General features: G+C 37.7%; 2 protein-coding genes and 1 pseudogene across 5 annotated transcripts; 1 reads left to right on the top strand and 2 right to left on the bottom strand.

The window, feature by feature from the left end:
- Nucleotides 1-7,959: 7,959 nt before the first annotated feature.
- LOC136205907 (serine/threonine-protein kinase ZRK1-like) lies at nt 7,960-16,764 on the top strand. Of its 4 annotated transcripts, none has more exons than XR_010676126.1 (3): nt 7,960-8,167; nt 8,259-8,378; nt 8,736-8,871. XR_010676126.1 is itself a non-coding variant. In XM_065996757.1 (3 exons), the coding sequence occupies exons 1-3, from the start codon at nt 8,164-8,166 to the stop codon at nt 9,331-9,333; spliced, it is 528 nt and encodes a 175-aa protein (XP_065852829.1). In that variant the 5' UTR covers nt 7,960-8,163; the 3' UTR covers nt 9,334-9,537. The 4 variants fall into 4 exon arrangements, 2 of the variants coding, with proteins under 2 accessions (XP_065852829.1, XP_065852828.1); XM_065996757.1 differs by lacking the exon at nt 8,736-8,871 and adding an exon at nt 8,930-9,537; XR_010676125.1 differs by lacking the exon at nt 8,736-8,871 and adding an exon at nt 16,437-16,764 and having other exon boundaries at nt 7,964-8,167.
- On the bottom strand, nt 10,180-11,784 carry LOC136205906 (non-functional pseudokinase ZED1-like). The gene has a single exon (XM_065996754.1). It carries the CDS (start codon nt 11,210-11,212, stop codon nt 10,262-10,264), a length of 951 nt encoding a protein of 316 aa, XP_065852826.1. The 5' UTR covers nt 11,213-11,784; the 3' UTR covers nt 10,180-10,261.
- On the bottom strand, nt 13,099-15,535 carry LOC136205905 (serine/threonine-protein kinase ZRK1-like; annotated as a pseudogene).
- Nucleotides 16,765-20,273: the final 3,509 nt, after the last annotated feature.

Here is a 20,273-nt window from a genome sequence, read left to right as displayed (position 1 = left end):
CTATAACATATGAGGTATCTCATCCGCCCAACCTGTTTTCTTATCACCTAGTCGCTTCTTGATTCCCTGAATCATGGCCCTGTTGGTAACCTCTGTCATACCATTCGACTGGGGATGATTTACGGAAGAAAAATGATTCTTGATCCCCTTGCTTTCGCAATATGCTTTGAATTTGACACAGTTGAACTGGGTGCCATTGTCGGTTATAAGCGTTTGTGGGATTCCAAACCGCATGATAATGTTCTCTCGTAAGAACTCGATCATTCGCTCAGGTGTTTGAGCGGTTACTGCCTCCGCTTCTACCCATTTGCTGAAGTGGTCAACTGCGACTATCAAGTACTTCCTTTTCTTTGTTGTTTCTGGGAACGGACCCACTATATCGATCCCCCATGTCGCGAATGGCCACGCCGTCATTATAGTGACTTGTTCGGCTCCGGGAACATGCTTTTCATTCGCATGGATTTGACAGCTGTGACATTCCGCTACCATCTTCTGGGAATCCTCCACCACCTTTGGCCAATAATATCCCATCAACTTGACTTTTCTTGCCAACGCCGCGGATGCTTCATGTGCGCCACAAGTTCCTTCATGGAGTTCTCGCAACACGTAGTCTCCTTCATTGCGGCTAATACATTTCAACCATGGACATGTATATGATTTCCGGTATAAAGTTCCATCTCGAATTGAGTATCTCGCTGACTGCCCGATTAGCTTTCTGCATAAACTTTTATCAACCGGCAAATCTCCATGTTCCAGATATTGGCGGATGGGCATCCGCCAATCTTCATCATCTTCCAGCTCTTCGATGACCATAATTTGATCGACTTCGAATGCTGGTGCCGACCTTATTTCCAAATTGCATGCTTTTTGACTCCATGGTTCTCTACTCGCCGCTGCTTTTGCCAACTCGTCAGCCTTTGTGTTCGGGCCTCTTGGAACATGCACCATCTCCCAGACGATTCCTTTATGTGTTAACTCCTGCGTCAATCTACCGACAACTTGATGGTATTTGACCAGATCTTCCTGTTTCACCAGATAATTTTTTGTGATCTGATTTATCATGAGTTTAGAGTCGCTGTAGATTACCACTCTTTCTGGCATGAGTTCATTAAGCAACTTCAATCCGCAGATCATTGCTTCATACTCCGCAGCATTGTTAGTAGTTGTGAATGTTAACTTTGCCGCATAGTACAGGCGAATAACATCCGGACCCTTGATGACTACTCCCAGCCCAGCTCCATCTGTGGATAATGCCCCATCTGTGAACATACTCCATTCTTCTTTTTGTGCTTTCGGATATTCGTCTTCATCCCATGTGAACTCATTCACGAAATCGGCAAGTACTTGACTTTTTAGAGCTGGTCTTCCTTCGTAGCGAATATCGAACTCTCCCAAGTGAATTGACCATTCCATTAATCGGCCGAATGCGTCAGGTTTCTGCAGTACCTTTCGCATTGGAATTCCAGTTCTCACAATGATAGTATGCGCCTGAAAGTATGGCTTTAACCTAGCCGCCGTGGTTATCACCGCGAGGGCCATTTTGTCTAACCTCGAATATCGAAGTTCTGCGTCCTTCAAGACTTTGCTCACATAGTACACTGGATATTGTTGTCCTTCTTCTTCCCGCACCATTACAGTGCATATCGCCGTGCTGGTGACGGATACATAAAGAAATAAATCTTCTCCATCCGCTGGCCTGCTCATTAAGGGCGGATAACATAGTAATCGCTTTATTCCTTCGAATGCCTCTTGGCACTCCGGCGTCCACTCAAAGGACTTAGATTTCTTGATAGCATTGTAGAAAGGTAGACATCTTCTAGCCGAGCATGATATGAACCGCCCCAATGCCACCAACCGCCCATTAAGTCGCTGTACTTCTCTTATGTTCCTTGGTGTCTTCATCTCCATCACTGCTTTAACCTTCTCAGGATTCGCCTCAACTCCCTTGCCGCTAACAATGAAACCCAGGAACTTCCCTGCTCTTGCTCCAAACGTGCATTTCTCTGGGTTCAATTTGAGGCCATATTTGATCAGCACTTCCAGGATTTCTTTAATATCATGCGGGTGGTCTTGCATCTTCTTGCTTTTAATGATCATGTCATCTACATAGATCGAGAAGTTCTCGCCTGATTTGTCTGAAAATATTTTGTTCATCATCCGTTGATAGGTTGCTCTCGCATTTTTCAGTCCAAAGGGCATCACCTTGAAGCAATAAGTTGCCTGATGAGTTATGAATGACGTCTTGATCTCATCCGCCTTCTCCATTGGTATTTGGTGGTAACCAATAACTATAAAAAGAACTTTCTAGTTCATCCAGAAAAGAATAATAAGTCTCAATCTCAAAAACTTTCTTTTCAATATCAAAATACATGGAATAACTGTCCTTATTACGATCCTTAACTAAAAAAGTTGGATTTCACATCGGTGAATGATAAAGCTTCAAATCCCGCAGTTTCATCTACCAATATATCAATGTTAGGTAGTGGATACATATCCTTCGGACACGCTTTATTCAAATCTTTGAAGTCTATGCACATTCTGTACGTTCCATTCGGCTTTTTGACTAGCACCACATTGGCTAGCCACTTCGGATAAGTGACCTCTCGAATTGCATCTGATTTTAGCCAATCCGCCACTGCTTTTTCAATCGCCTTCTATCGCTCTGGAGCATGTCCTCTCTTTTTCTGTCGCACTGGGGTTGCACTCTTGTCCACATTCAAACGATGTGTTGCTATTTCTGGACTTATCCCCTTCAACACTTCATCTGGAGCGGCGAATGCCGACTCGCATTGGATCAACACCTCGGTAATGGCTTTTTTCGTTTCCTCTGGAAGTCCTACCGCTATTCCTACTTTCTTGTCATTTGAAATGGCGAATAGTTCTGTTTCCCCCAACGCTTCAGCCGGCAACTTTTCATCAACTTTATCTTCTTCATCTGGCTTTGTTTCAAGTGACAATGTATAAGCTTGTTGAGATATAAGTTGATCACCTTCAACAATGACTCGCCCTTGGTGTGTTGGCAAATGCAATGTCAAATGCTTCATTGAGATGAGCGACTCCGTTTCCGAAAGGAACGGACGCCCCAGAATTATATTGTAGGCCAGTGGGAGATCAACAATTGCAAATTCTAGATCACCTCGCCATTTTAGATTCTTATCGCCCATTTCCGTCTCCAACACCACTTGTCCACTTGTTTGAGATGATTGACCTCCAAAACCAGTTACATCCATGAACGTATGTTCTACTCGCTCGTCATTAATTCCCAACTTATTGAATGCAGTTCGAGTAATAACATTGCAAGAACTGCCTGTATCAATAAGGACCCGCTTGACGTCCCATCCTTCAATGGCCACCGTAATCACCAATGCATCTGCATGCGGCTCCGTGATTCGCGCAAATGAATAATTGAGGGCATCCCCCCTACTCGTGTTGCTTTTTCGCTGTTCACGGCGAGCCCTTTTTGTTGGAGGCTCATAGATCCCGCCTGCTATCACGTTAATCACTCATTTTTTCTGCTTCTTTTCTGGTCTTACTTCTATCTCACGCGGGAGTGTTACTTTTTCATCAATCGTTTCTTTTCTAACGAATTGAGTCAGTTTGCCTCTTTCAATCAGCTTTTCAATTTCCCTCTTCAGTTCATAGCAATCGTTCGTGTCATGGCCGTTCAATCTGTGGAACCTGCAATATTTATTAGGATATCGCCCCAAACTAGTTCGACCTTTCGCCTCAGGAAACTGCACATCCTTCTTCAGGGGGTTCTTTTCAATCCAAAGTAACACCTCATGGCGAGTCGTATTCAACGGCGTTTGATATCCCCCCCCCTTGGAAGGAGCGATCGCCTTTTCGAACAAAATTACCCTTAGACTGGGTTTGGGTTTGATGGCGCCGATTGTCCGAAGTGGATCTAGCGGCATCTCTTTCTCGCCGGGTTTGAGCTCTATGTTCCCTGTTGACATCATCCACCTCCATGAATTCCTTTGCTATCTTCATGAGTTCGGCCACTGTGCGTGGCTTGTTATGGATGATTTCCTCCCGCATGCTCCAATCTGTGGTTCCATCCGCCATTATGTTGCGAATGCTCACGATATCTGGGTTCTGCAGCCGCACCAGAATATCATTGAAGGCTACAACAAATTCCCTTAGGGAATTGTAATTTCTCTGTTTGATCTCTTTCAGCTGCCTATCCGTCACATCTGCTGCTTTACAGCCCACGAACTTTGCACAGAAATCACGACTGTATTGAGTCCAGTTGTGAATAGATTCAGTAGGTAGAGACCGAAACCAATCGGATGCTGCTCCGCCCAAAGTGGTCGAGAACAATCGACAAATTATGCTTTCGCTTGCTCCTGCAACATCCATAAACTCTCTATAGTTTCTGACATGCGCTTCAGGGTCAGAATTTGGATCCCCATAGTATTTAGGTATCGCCGGCGCTTTTATTCTATGATCTGGAATAAATTCCCGCAACGACGGGGCAAAAGGCGAATCACTCTGCACCACTGCTCTCGCCCTAGGTGTGTACCCCATTCGCTCCATCATACTTCGCAGTTGATCTTCCAATTCAGTATTGGGTTCCCGTCGAACTTCTCCCATCCGCTGCTGGTGAATTCGGGGTGACATCCACCCGCCATACTGTGTCGACATTTGTTCTCGCTGTGGGTCTAACCGCTGTCCAGTTATAGGATCAAAGTTCCAAGTGTGCTCCCACCCAGACATATTCGCTCTAGACGTCATCAACTCTGAATGTCTGTGGACGAAGGGCTCCGTTTGTTGTAGCGGAAGAATTCCTTGCATCCCCGACATCGGTTGGGATGTTTGCCAGGTCGGATGGATCGTCATAATAGGATCTTGGTGCGAGTAGTTGCCTGGATGGCTATGTGGTGTCATGCGACTACTCTGACCCATCCGATTTGTCTCTCGAGATGGCTACGGAAGCGTAGATATGGCAGGAATAGTTGGTGGTTGTGTCGAGATGACAACGGGTTCTTGAGGGGCAGCTGCTACGGCGGTATTGTGATCAGCGATTGCAGTTAACAAACTAATCATTCGATCTCCAGCCGCTTGGCTCATATTCGAAGCCAAGACCTGTCCTGCCATCTGTACGAAATCGCTATTAGACATCTCCATCTCAGTTTGCACTTGGACCTCCAATAATAGACTCAACTGTCCTGGAGGATTGGACGAGCTGGGTACCACAGGCTGTGTACTCGCAGGCTGCGAATTCACAGTCCGTGGACCTCTTGAGTTCATACTAGTTGATCTGGTTGTAACTCCGGTCGTTCGTGATGGTTCTGACATGTTCTTGGTGTACCTTTAACCAGATGTTGGTAAGAAAGGTCCACGTTCACCGCACCAATGATAACTTGCCGGATTTGATTTGATGATCTTCGTCGTAATTACCTGCAAAACAAAACCGGAGACAGGATCTCCGGGAAAACTCTCCGACAATCAAGTCAATTTTATGTGGAAGGCTAGTAGATTGATAATCGTATTGAAGGAAAAAATGTGACTTACCTCCCCCTTTGCTTTCATGTCTCTTTTATAAGTATTTCTAGGTAACCGCCGAGGGCGGTTACTCTTTCCATGCCACGTCCTTTACGTGGCCACAAACGTGGTCCCGTTTGTTTGAGTGGGTGGTTTAATGCCCTGTTAGGATTTCGGGGCGGTTACCCGCTTCCTTTATTATGAGCCCATTTGATCTTGAACCATGGGCCTAAGTATAGGTTGGGCCCGCGTTTATGATTCGGCCCGGTTGGCTTCGCGGATCATCAACGACCTAGCAACCCTTGCACATTTATCACTACACCCGGGTCTAGGAAGTGCATCGCGTCGCTGAGTAGGGAATGCCCCAACGATATTTATAGTATGGTTCATGTCATAAGATGTGGCTAAGTTTTACGCTGGCCGCCACAAACCTACCGCAACCCTCCTCCTTTGTCCGGGCTTGGGACCGGTTGTAAAGGCCACCAAGTGACCCTCACAGGCGGAGTTAAATTACACCCATGACTACCAGATTTTATTCATTTTCATGGTATGGTTACTAAACTTCAAAATGTAATGTAAAAACAACTCAATTTTTACACTTTATAATATTATGATTGCCAAACTTCAAAATGACCGTTGACGAACTCAAAATTATGCTTGCACATTTTTGAAGCAGTATCTCAAATTTTTCAAAGAGCACGATCTTGTCTTTGACTCATTTCAAATTGTTTGGTTCAATACTTGTGCTTTTCCTTTACTGCTGTAACAATAAGTTTAGAGAATTTTGCCAATCTTATATCTCATCTATCATTTAGCACGGTCCTTTACAGTAAGAAATAAATAAATTCTCTTTTATTTTCTCTCTCTCATATTTTCCATCTTTTTTTTCTTTCTAACCTTCTAAATTGAAACCTAAACTACCATCGTCTCATCTTTCACCACCGACTGCGATGCTCTTTTGGATGGAGAAAACGTCTTCCTACGCGGTGGTGGCAAGCATTCCATCAACATTAATCGCCTCTTCACCAAATGACAGAGGACTTGCTTCTTAAAATCTATTGTATTATTCCTTCCCGCAACAACGACATATTTGCCATTTTATCTGAATAAAAATAACTAGATCTACTTGGTCTTGCTTTTTCCTCCTCCTCCTACCTCATCTATGTGTTTATCCCCACACTTTAGTATTTTTGTCAGTGTTTTCATTTCAGTTGAAATCCATACATCTTATCATATTTTTTCTGTTTGATTTGCATTGATTAGCTATAACTCTTTCATTTATACATTTTTCGGGTTTAACAGGAGCAGAAGCATATCATTTTATACGTAAATCACTAGATCTATGAGGCTGTACCAGTAGAAGGAACCCAGATTCGGTTGTCCAAAAGAAACTAAATGATGAAGATTTGCTTGCGAATTTGGATTTATGAGGAGCTATCTTTTTATTTTAGTTGTATTTTTTTATGGTTTTTATTACCCTATGTAGTTTTTTTTCTCTGTAGATCTTATATTAATTGTGACCTATATTTATATGAAGTTTTATTTCTACTTAGTTTCTTGTTTTATTCGTGCTTAGTTTCTTGTTATACCTTTTTCTTTAATATTATGAAACATACTTTTCCATAAAAATAAAATACATGGTCATATTTAGTAAAATAGGGTAAATCACACCAATATCTACTGGATTTTATTCATTTTCACGGTATAGTTACTAAACTTCAAAATGTAATGTAAAAGCAACTCAATTTTTTTACACTTTTTAATATTATAATCACTAAATTTCAATCAATGCCTCAAAATGACCGTTGGTGATTTTAAAATAAAAAATTCCAAGAAATTGTTGATATTGTAAGGAGCTTTAATTCTTCAATACTTTCGTTTAAAGTCATTTAGATGTTATTTGGTTAGGAGAGAGAAATAGTGATTTTCGAAAATAAAAAGTGTGGTTTCATAATAAATGTAGTTTTAAATAATTTTGATTCTTGAATGTTTCAATTTTTAGGTCTTTCACTGTCATTCTTAGATGTTAGTTAAAATTTAGTAGTTTTAATATTAAAAAAAATCTAAAGTTAAGTGATTTTTATATTATATTTTGAAGTTTGGCGGTAAGAAAATGAATAATATTAAATGGATATAGATGTAATTTATTTTTAGTACTCCCTTGTACTGGTGTCTTCTATGGTTACTTTGTTTTTAACAAAGTAAACCTTACTTGATTATTTTCACCATTAGATGATTGAATCTAAAATTCATCCTATGGTAAAAACACACAAAGTAAAGATTACTTTGTCAAAAACAAAGTAACTATAACATTTACCGTACTCCCTTTATTCTTTTATACAGATTTTTTTAAAATATTTCACATAAATTAAAAATATATTATTTAATTAAAAATAATTCTCTCACGTTACCGCCGGAAAATATTAAACTAAAAGTTGTTAGAATTTTCTAAGAAACTAATTTGCTAGAATTACATACAAGTGAATAGAGGGAGTAGGACAGGAGCTTTGACTTTGAAGTATTTTGATTTGATTTAGTAATATTCTTCCATCAATAAAGATAAGATTCGAACGAAATTGAATCTCGTTTCAACTCTCTTCATCTCCTACTTCTTCAGATCTCAATTCGCTAAGCACAACTACTTCTTTCTTCTCGTCTTCATCACTATCCAGCAAAACCATGCGTATGTATCGTTTGATTTGAGACTGCAAGTCAAATTTAATTTCCGTTAGTTATTGATAAAATTTGTTGAATTTTGGGGGATATGGTGGCAGAGAACATGATCTCATGCTTTCGAATCAACAAGAAGGCAGAGAAGGATCAGGCAATGGAAAACCTAACAAGAAATGGAGGAATGCTGCTGGAGAAATTGATTGCTTCTAGTAATGGCAGAGGTAATTCTGTTGGCCGATCCTTTTCTCTTAATGAACTTAAGATTGCGACTCATAACTATGATTCAAATCAAGTGATTTTATCAGAAGGATTGTATATATTATACAACGGTTTTCTGCAAAATCGCAAAGTAATTGTTAAGAAATATAAAGATGAAACCTATCTCATGGATTCTGCTATTAAATATGAAAGTATCTTGAAGATTGTATCAGTGATATTGTGTTTTCGTCACAAACAAAAATGCATAATCACATCCTCAAACTATTAGGTTGTTGCTTAGATTCTTCCATTCCGATTTTAGTTTTTGAAGTTGCAGAAAAGAGAAGCCTTGATGATTACATTTATAATGTGAAAAACAGATCCGATTTTCGACCTTTATCATGGAAAATTAGGGTGAAGATTGCTGTTGATGTAGCTAATGTGATTGCTTATCTTCACACTGCATTTTCAAGGCCTATTGTTCATAGAGGCATCGAAACCAAAATGATTTTATTAGATGAAGATTATGGAGCTAAATTGAGTGATTTTTCGCTGTCTATATCTATGCCTGAAGGTGAAACACATTTAAATGATGATGTTAAAGGAACAGCAGGATATATAGCTCCTGAATATGCTAGAAAAGGAAGATTTAATGAGAAGATTGATGTTTATAGTTTTGGTATTGTTCTTCTTGTGCTTTTGACTAGACGAGATCCATTTAATCCTTTTCCTGATATCGAAGATGAGTATTATGGTTTGGTTGATGGTATGAGTAAACATATTGAGGATAATAGATTGGAAGAGATTATTGATCACACTATATTTGAAGATGGAACATGGTCTGAGAAAGAGCAGCAAATAAGAGCTTTTGTAATGCTTGCCCTTCATTGTAGTAGCAAAGATCCAGAAGATAGGCCAGAAATCACTGATGTAGGCAAGCAACTTAGGGAGATGTATCAATCCCTAATTTCAAATTGATGAACATTAGTTGTAATTTGTAAACTTTGTTGCATGGAAACAGGAATAGGAATGGGAATGAACACCGGAAAAAGTTATTTTTAGAACATAGCCGGGAAATGGAAATGGATACGAAACACAGAAACGCTGCTGAAGAGCAGTTTCTTGTGCAACACAGATTGTAAATGACACACAAGTTACTTAATGGGAATAACTATATTTGTACATTTTCTCTAACTATGAGCCTCTTGCTGGTAATTTCTTTCTTGTTTTGCTATAAATTTTGGGAGTCCTTGGTAGATTGCAGTCCATCAATATATATGATATAGCTGCAGATTCAATTCAGTAAAAAGAAAAAAAACTAATATTTGGGCTAAGGCTTAAGCTTTGAAGAGTCAAGTTAAGTACTTTAGTGACTTAATACATAATTACGTACCTAAATTTTATATCAGCATATCAGCAAAATTTCATATCAGAAGGGTACCGGACGAAATTGATAAGTTTAGAGGTAATTATGTATTAAATCTATTTTAGTTCTAGCATAGTGGAAAAAATCAACCAAAATACTTAATCAACACCGATCAAAATATAGGGTTTTGTTTGCTTAGGTTAGTGCAATCAAAATATTCATCTTTAAAGCACAAGAAGCAGTACACCAAAACTATAAACATCGACCTGAATATGCATATTCAGAAGCAAGATATCCATATGGTGTTGGCAGTTTCATCTCTTATGTGAGTTTCACCTTCCGGTATAGATCTGAAACAAAAGACTCCTAAATAACAATAAAAACACTTTAATCGTACCAAAACACAGAATTTTGCATCCAGAATCACTTGATTTGGATGAAAGTTATGAATAGCAATGTTAAGAAAGTTCAATCATATTCATATTCATATTCATATATGGTGTGACATAGAAAACAGAATTAACATCAATGAACAGAAAGCTAACAAGCAGCAATTGCAGATTGATAAATACGAATAAGTTCTTTTGCCACTTCAATCATTGTTGGCCTTGTTTTAGCAGAATCATCAATACATTTAATTGCAAGAGCTCCGACACTTTCAAATTGCTGCTCTTTCGCAGCCTCTGCCAAAATAAAAGGATCAAAGATCTCCTTGAATCTATTCATTCCAAGATACTTCTTCACATGATTCACAAGAAGAAACTCAACGCGAGTGTTATCAATTGATCTTTGCCCGGTTAAAAGCACAAGTAGTAACACTCCGAAGCTATAGACATCGCTCTTCTCGTTGAAGTAACCTGAAGCATATGATTCAGGTGCAACAACTCCTACACTCCCTGCCCTAACATCCTCCACATACATCTCGCCTTCAGGAATAGACACGCACAGCGAAAAATCAGACAGTTTGGCTGCAGAATTTCCATCTAGAAAAACGATCCAGACATTAATATTTCTATGAACAATAGGCCTGGGAAATGCAGTGTGCAGATATGCTACCGCATTAGCTAAATCTATAGCAATCTTCAACCTCACATTCCATGGTACGTCTTTCTGATCTATAATTCGATCAGCAAGTGCTTGTCCCTCTGCGTATTCGAAGACTAGAGTAGGACAGTCAGTTTCTAAGCAGCAACCCAACAATTTCAGGACATTCCTGTGAACACTCGTACCGGATGTATAAACAATTTCGTTGATGGAATTATTGATGGCAATAGGGTTATCCATTAGGTCGTAGATGCACTTCTTTATAAGTACTGGACGATCTTGGAGAAAACCCTTGTAGTAATTCCCCCAACCCCCTCTCCCCCCACACCACTCGCTACACCCCCCTAGCAATTGTTTTTCATCGAAGTTGTTTGTTGCTTTTTGGAGCTCTTTTGCTGAGAAGCTTTTGATTGGAATGCTACACTTGCTATTACAGAAGGTAATCATCTGTTCTAACTAGGGGTGCACGTAGTCGGTTAACCAGTCCATTAAGGTTAATTCGGCCGGTTAACCATTTTATCGGTTTTTTGAAAACACTAACCATACACTAGTCCACTAAATTCGGTTAACCACTAATCGGTTAACCAATTATTTCGGTCGGTTAACCTTTTATTTCGGTTTCTAACCATTAGTAAATAAAATAATAATAATCATAAAACTTTTAATTTTTATTGTGAGTGGAACGACGGGTTAATGGCGAGTTGAAGAGACTAACAACATAGAGAGATATGTGTGCATTATGTACGTGTGGACTATGGATTGGACACTAGATTTTTCCCTTACAACAACTCTTTAAGGCATTAAATTACTATGTTTTTTGGACTAGAATTCTTATCATCCGTGTTTTACCAACTAAGCCCTATCCATTTATATTAATTTCACTAATTATCTACTTTATGACAAATTTGATAGTACACAACATTTGGGATGAAATATTTCATCATTGACTCTTAATTACCGAAAATAATTAGTGTTTCTTATTAAATTTTCTATTGATCCCTATATTTATTTTAAGTGGGATAAAGTATAATTATATGTATAAATACAAATATAAATAAATATATTTTTATATATTTAATTGAATTCGATCGGTTTCGGTTAACCGCGGTTTTTAGAATATGAAAACCGTAACCGTAACCATTAACCACTATTTTTAAAATTAAAAACCGTACACTAGTCCATCGGTTTCGGTTAACCTTATTTTCGGTTTGGTTTCGGTTTGGTTTTTCGGTTTTACAGATTTTTGTGTGCACCCCTAGTTCTAACAACATGATTCCGTTCCTCAAAAATATTTTATCTTTTTCATCTTTCAGGTCTCTTTTCTTGTCGAATCTCAAACATTTCATCATATTAACTGAACATTTATGCAAAAAAAAAAAAAAAAAAAAAATCCCCTTTCAGAATTCAGTGTATCTCAAGCTTCAAGACCTAACTAGCTATAATGTATTCAACTAAGAAGTTTAATCATCCATGAATAGAAATTTTCCTCAAAACATATATATTATAGTAGCCAAACAAGTATAAATAGAGCTGTAGCAAACATTTAGAAGTTACCAGCTAAAGCATAGTGCTTAAAGATCGATGAATTCTCTTTTTCGTGAGATTATTGTTAAATCGAGATTGTATTTGTGTATCAAAATTCTCTTTTTTTTAATTTTGACTTGTGAATTGAATTAATATTATAAAAAATAAAATAGAGGAAAGTAAAAAATCTTAACTCGTATTTTAAAACTTGACAAACGGTACTTTGAGTTTTATTCTATTAGCAAAAACAGTCTATACTATTAACGCCCTTAGAAAATTATGATGTGCCATCTTTTCGTAAAATATTTAAGGAATGTTTTTATCATTCCATTTATTATTATTTTTTTTTTATAAACTCAACAAATCTCTAAATGACATCTTCACCCATCTCTTTGTATCACATATCATAAGATTTTATTATAATTTAGATTAAGATCCAACTCGAAATAAAATTGAATCAAATCGTACTCATCTAACACTTGTTGCTCTATGTTTTTTACGAGTTTTTGCTGCTATATTTTTTTTATTAAATTTTATCTAAATAAATGTTGCTTCTTTCTTTAAAAACAAACTAATAATATGATAAACATATTCATCTTACTATATTTTAGCGATAAATATCAATAATAAATTTAAAATTACTATTATATTTTTAGAAATTATAATTCTATTCAAAATTACATGGATTAAAATTAACAATCAAACTAATGAGTACTAATGTCATATCAATCTCTTCATTTGTCATTTTACACGAACTTAAAACAAAATTAACCTTTCATCGAACTTTATTAATCCACACGCTATAAATGAGAATGTGATGAAACTAAGAAAATTCCATAAAATAGAAAATCATGAAAATCAAACAGCAGAAAAATATATATTAAGAACAAAAAAAGAGAGAAAGAGAGGATCACTTACAAAAGTTTATTTGGATGTAGGAATTAGGAATAGAGAAGTCTCCCCATGTATTTCACTAACTGGGCAGAAGGAGAAATTGACTTTCTGACTTGGATTTCAGACCTCATATTTCTAACTTCTTATATACGGTGTCGTTTTATGGGCAGTAAACAGAAAAGCTTCCCAACCCCAAAATTGTTAAGAGTGAAGGTCAACATTGTCTTAAATATATTTTGAGAAGTTTAATTTAAAGTTATGACTAACAATGTTAAGAAAATTCAATCATATTCATATACAGTGTGACATAGAAAACAGAATCAACATCAATGAACAGAAAGCTAACAAGGATGAATGGCAGATCGATAAATACGAATAAGTTCTTTTGCCACTTCAATCCTTTCTGGCCTTTTTCCTGGAGAATCATCAATGCAACTAATTGTAAGAGCTCCAACACTTTCCAATTGTTGCTCTTCCACAGCCTCTGCCAAAATAAAAGGATCAAACATCTCCTTGAATCTATTCATTCCAAGATACTTCTTTGCATGATCCCCAAGAAAATACTCATCTCTAGTTCCAGCGCAAGAGTAATCGATTGATCTTTGCCCGGTGAAAAGCACAAGTAGTAACATTCCGAAGCTATAGACATCATTCTTCTCGTTGAAGTAACCTGTGGCAAATGATTCAGGCGCAACAAATCCTCTCGTCCCTTCTATAACATCCTCCACATACGTCTCGCCTTCAGGAATAGACCGACACAGCGAAAAATCAGACAGTTTGGCTGTAGAATTTCCATCCAGAAAAACGTTGGAGGGTTTAATATCTCTATGCACAATAGGCCTTGGAAATGCAGTGTGCATATACACTACCACATTAGCTAAATAAATCTATTGCAATCTTCAACCTCACATGCCATGGCACAGGCTGAAAATGTCCGTCCCTTTTCCAATCTATAATTCGATCATCAAGTGTTTTTCCCTCTGCGCATTCGAAGACTAGAGTAGGACTTTGAGTTTCTAAGCAGCAACCCAACAATTTCAGGACATTTCTGTGAACACTCATACCGGATGCATAAACTATTTCGTTGATGGAATATCGACGGTTGCTAGTAAACTTCTTTATAATTACTGGACGATCTTGGAGAAAACCCTTATAGTATTCAAAGTAACAATCCTTTTTTATAATTACGTCGAAGTTGTTTGTTGCTTTTTGGAGCTCTTTTACTGAGAAGCTTTTGATTGGAATGCTACACTTACCATTACAGAAGGTAATCATCTGCTGTAAACATGCTTCCATTCCTCAAGAATATTGTATCTTTTTCATCTTTGAGGTCTCTTTTCTTGTCGAATTTCAAACATTTCATCATCTTAACCGAACCTTTATGCAAAACAAAATCCAGTTTCAGAATTCAGTGTATCACAAGCTTGAAGACGTAACTAGCTAGCTATAATATATTCAACTAAGAAGTTCAATCATCCATGAATAGAAATTAAAACATATATTATAGTAGCCAAACAAGTATAAACAGAGCTGTAGCATAGTGCTTAAAGATCGATGAATTCACCTGAGTTGTTTGGTGATATCAGTCATTATTATAGTCAGTGTTGTTGGAAGTTTTTGATGAAGAACACGAAGATCCAGCTCGAAACAGAGCTGAATTGAATCTAATCAAATTGTTTGATTCATATCACGAATAGTAAGATTTTGTTATAATTTAGATTAAGTCTTATAGATCCAGCTGAATCGAATCGAATGGAACTATTCGAATAGCGAATCCCAAAATTCGAATAACAATGGTCATTGTTGTTCTACCTTCTGGTTCATTCCAAAAGCAACTAAGAGCAAGTGTACCAATATCTACCAGAACTGGCCACAAATTCATAGACCAGAATTGGAAATTCAAAGTCTATTTACACTCTCAAATTCAAATCCATTAACCCTTACTTACCCACACAAATCCATCTTCCAAAACATAGGTTTATCATCAACACTTACTTTATTAACACTCTCAAATCTCCATTCCAAACAAAGTTTAAATAATTCAATTTTTTTTAGACAATTTAACCCAGAAATTGATGAGTTGTATCTGTCGAGGTAGCACGAGTCTCAATATATGAAGAACACAAGCTAGAAATCAGAATACGATGAAAATTCGCGTAAAATAGCAAATCATGAACATCAAACAGTAGAAAAATATGCTCAGAAAATGATTAATCACATAATTCATATACAAAAGATTGATAAAGAGATGAAGGAATTCACTTACCAAAGATTATATGGATGTAGGAAATAGGAATAGAGAAGTCTCCCCTCGCCATGTGTTTGACGAACTGGCCAAAACAAGAATTTTACTTTCTGACTTGGATTTGAGACTTCGTATTTCTAAATTCTTATACGGTGTCGTTTTTCATGGGCAGTAAAGACAAAAGCTTCCCAAGGCCATAACATAAAAAGGCTACGTGATGGTCAAAATTGTCTTAAATACATTTTGAGACATTTAATTTAAATTCAGCTTTTTTTATCTTATAATTTTTTTTTAGGCTTAATACATACGCAGCCCCCTTAAGTTGTCCATTTTATTCATTTAACCCCCTCAACTTAAGGGACATCCTTTTAGCCTCCTGAACTCAATAAAAACGCTATCATTGGCCACAATAATCCTACGTGGCAGTGACCTGGACCATGATTGAGTTTCACGACTTGGAGGCGCGTGAACTCCCTGAAATTCTGCTTGCAATGGTAACAAAAAGAAAACACACCCATATATATCCCTAAATCGTTCTTCTTCTTCACCGTCTTCTTCTTCTTCTTCACCCTGTGGACGAATTGCACAGAGGTTTCTTCTTCTTCTTCACGAACTGTTCGCATTTCACTTCAGCAGATCTTCTTCAACAGCTCTTCTTCAACATACCTTCCCTAATCGAAGTCGAGTTTCACGGATTCTTATCTTCGTCTCCATCGTTTCTTTGCTTCTTCACGGATTCCATTTTTTTGTTTTTTGTTTGTGTTCGATCGATTTTCATCCGCTCAAGCAAACTGAAAGAGAAATCTTCTCATTCGGTCATTGGGCTTAGTGAATTCGAACTCGAAATCTGTTAAACCGGCCATTCTAACATCGGACGATGGAGAGAGACCATGTGTGCTTCTGTGGTGAAGTTGCTTACATGAGAGTGTGTCGGAAACCTCCAAATCATGGTAGGCGTTTCTTTGGATGTCCTAATTATGGCAGTGAAATGTTTTGTGGTTATTTCAGGTGGTATGATCAAACCTCTAATTTACAGACTAAGAACATGGGACGGTTCAAAAGGTTGAAAGAGAAAGAAGAGAGTAATTCAAGAAGCAATTCGGTGAAGATGGATGAGAGTGGAGAGTGTAGACAATGGCTTAAATTGATAGGGATTTTGTTGTTGGGATTTGTTTTAGGACTGTTGTTTAGTTCCTGAACTGGTTAAGTAATGTAATGTTGTTGATTGTGTACTGAATTAGTAGGATGAAGTTGTAATGCATTGTTATGGTGTAATGAAATGGTTTTGATTATGTAATGGCAATTGGTGGATTGATTTTGTATCAATTGATTATGATGTTTTGGTGTAAAGGCAAATGTTGTTAGTGATTATGTACTGATATAAAACAGACCATATATACATTTAGCCATATGAAATGATCCAAAAACCAGACCATAAAAACTCCATAGAAGCCAATTCAAAGAACACAAATCATTAAGCCATAAATGGTCTAAAAAAAGACTAGAAATATGCATTAAACCAGCTGAAACTGTGTCAATACATAGTTGTCCAAAAGTAAGGCACTCTCCTACAATCCATATAGCACTAAGCTATAATTTGTCCCAAAAAACAAACACAAAATATGCAACAAGCCAGAAATATGCCATAATGTCCAAAAAAAGGCATATTCATAGGAGACAAGCATTCCAAAAAACAAGCATTACAAAAAACAAGCATTACAAAACAGACATAAAACCTAAGGCATCCATCTAACAACATTGGGTTGAGAAGCTGATATTGTTGCTTGTTGAGAAGCATTTGCTTGTGTTTGAGTAGATGTTGCTGCTGTTTGAGTAGATGTTGCTGCTGGTTGAGAAGTAGTGGTGTGTGGTTTGAGCCCTCTGTTCCTTAAGTATACATGTTTTTCCCTGAACTGCATTGTTTCTTTCCATTTCATTTTTGGTGCTTCAAAACCAAGGTCCCCTGTCACTTCAGCAGAGTTTTTCAGCTTCTTTGCACCAGTAGAGATGACAGTTTGTTGACCTCGGAAGTTCTACATGAATATGGAATCCCAAATCATTCAAACAACCAAAACTGAAAACAACTTAAAACATAACATATATAAGCAATTACCTGAGCACATGTCCAGCCAGTTCTCTCTGAAATGAAGACACCAACTCCTGAAACTTTTTGTTTTTTGGGAGACTGCTTTTTGTTAGAGATTTTTACTGTCTTCTCAGCTATGTTCTTGGGATCCTTTTGTAGCCTCTGTTTCCTGCATGGTTGTGGTCTCTACAAAGAAACATCTAAATTAGTAACAATGGATAATGTACTTAAAAAAAAATCTAAACGTTTAACAAACCTCTACGACATGTTTTGTTCCACTAGTACTTGCCCCTGAGGATTGAATTGAACCACCCTGCACCTTACAGCCTTTCTTGTTGTGCCCTTGTTGTTTACATTGGGAACACCTAATGATTGACCCTCCTATCAAATTCAACTCATTCAGATTATCCCTCAATTGTGCTTCAAAACTGGACTTGCAAATCTTCCAAAATGATATTCTTTTGTCAACCCCTCTGTGTGTCTTGGCCCATGATGCCAATATGTGTCTCGCGCACATCCTGTGTTCTACCACTGGCAATACTTCTTTTATTGCAGCATCTAACCCCTAATGAATACACATAATGCAAGCAAACAGCCAAATTGATAAGCAACAACCAACTTCATAAGCAAACAACCAACTTGATAAGAAACAACCAACTTCATAGACCATTAGCAAGCAACTTCATAGACCATTTAAGCAAACATAATCATAGACCATTTAAGCAAGCAAAGCAACTTCATAGAACAACTCAAGCAACTTCATAATTAGCAAGCAACCACATAGAACATTAGCAAGCAACTTCATAATCAACTAAGAGCATTAACAAGCAACTTCATAGACCATTTAAGCAAGCAACTTACTAAAAGCATTAGCAAGCAACTTCATAGAACAACTCAAGCAACTTCATAATTAGCAAGCAACCACATAGAACATTAGCAAGCAACTTCATAATCAACTAAGAGTATTACCAAGCATTTAAGCATTTAAGCATTAGCAAGCATTAAAAGCAAACATGAAAGCAATCTCTATATAAAACTTCAAAACATGGTAATACCTTTTGCATGTCACTGACAAGTACATAGCCTTGCCCTTCATCTAGATCCAAATCTTCCTTAACCAAATTAAGGAACCACTTCCAAGTGTGCTTAGATTCCACATCAACAACTGCCTAGGCAATAGGATACATTTGGGAATTTCCATCCTTCGCAGTCACAGAAAGTAGCTCTCCTTTGTTAACTCCTTTCAAAAAACACCCATCCATACCCATGAACTTCATGCACCCAAGCTTAAAACCCTATTTCATCGTCTTCAAACAGACGTAGAAACCTCTAAATATGTGTCTAATGGGTATATCAACTGTATCAACAAGCACAACGCATGTTGATCCCGGGTTTGACCTCAATATCTCATCCCTATAGTCATAAATCTTCTTGAACTCCTCCTTGTAGTCACCCACCAGTTCGTCTAAAACCTTCAATTTGGCTCTTCTACACACTGACTTCCCAGCATAAACTTCATACTTCTCTTTAACCATTTCTTGCAGTCTCCAAATTCGTATGCTAGGATTATCAACTACCTTGTCCCTCAAATACTTGGCAATGAATTTAGAGTCACACTGCCTATTCCTGTTTGTCTTGAAGCAGCTGTGTGTTGGGTTGTAGGTCCTCACTACAAAATCATGGGATTCACTATCTAAACTACCAAACAAATGCCATTTACATCTTGTGCATCTAGCCCAAACCCTGTGGAAATCATTGGGCTTAGTCTTCAAAATTGCTCCCCTCTTAACTGAATACTTTGCTAGTGCTTCCCTAAACTCGTAAACATCCTTAAAAACCATCCCAATCTCAAAAACTGGCATCTCCGTGTTAGGATCATAGTGAACTCTTCTCCCTCTTCTCCTTTGTGGACCATCTTCATTTTCACTATCAGAATCAAAACTATCTACGTCTGACGAGCCAGTATATTCCTTATCACCTCCCAATAGACCTTCCCTATTTTGCACAGGGACATAATCCCTCCCATCAGCTCCTTTGTCAGTTCTTAGAGGACCTAGTTGAACTTCTGCTGGAGGTTCAGGCCTTTTCCTTTTAGATATGTCCCTCTTCTCAACTAAGATCTTGGCCCTGACCTGTGCTAGTTCTTCATCGAAATCACTCGCATTAGAATCCTCATTTGGCTCAATGTAGTTTTCATCCTCATCCTCATTTGACTCTCCTTCAAAGCTTGAACTCGAGTCATCTAGATCTTCTCGGTTTGAATCTGTACTTTCCCCCTTCCCTGGGTCTGCGTTGCTCTGTTTTGCTTTTATTTCCTCATTTAAGTCTTCAATAGATATAGGTGTTGTGTTAATACACATGTTTGCCACACTATCAATCCCACCCATCTCACTTTGCTCCTGGGTCCCACCCTCTTTTGCATCCACAGTTTTATCCACAAATATCTCGATTTCATCACTTTCCCCCTTACAATTAACCAATTTCATCAACTCTAAGTCATTACTCACAACAACTAACTCCCTAGACAACCCATTCTTAACGTAGATAGAACCACAATTCTCATAACCCAGATATCTCACACTCCACAATATTTCAAGCCTACTAAATTTATCTTCATCTACATCTTCATCCGAAATACTCCCACCTACGTATTTCAGACAACTTCCTTCTTTCACAACCCTCCCACCATGATGCAATCTTATATAAAGATATACCATCTGAAAAGTACACAAAGAAACAGGCATCACAGTAAGATTCTC

Source organism: Euphorbia lathyris, chromosome 9 (assembly GCF_963576675.1).
Source record: "Euphorbia lathyris chromosome 9, ddEupLath1.1, whole genome shotgun sequence".
Lineage (NCBI taxonomy): Eukaryota > Viridiplantae > Streptophyta > Magnoliopsida > Malpighiales > Euphorbiaceae > Euphorbia > Euphorbia lathyris.
Note: the sequence above shows the minus strand (reverse complement) of the source record. Positions and strands in the feature narration are given on the sequence as shown.

Bases quoted from the DNA above. Each gene is read 5' to 3' on its own strand.
- LOC136205906 (XM_065996754.1), bottom strand. From the start codon at position 11,212: ATGATTACCTTCTGTAATAGCAAGTGTAGCATTCCAATCAAAAGCTTC.
- LOC136205907 (XM_065996756.1), top strand. From the start codon at position 8,617: ATGCATAATCACATCCTCAAACTATTAGGTTGTTGCTTAGATTCTTCC.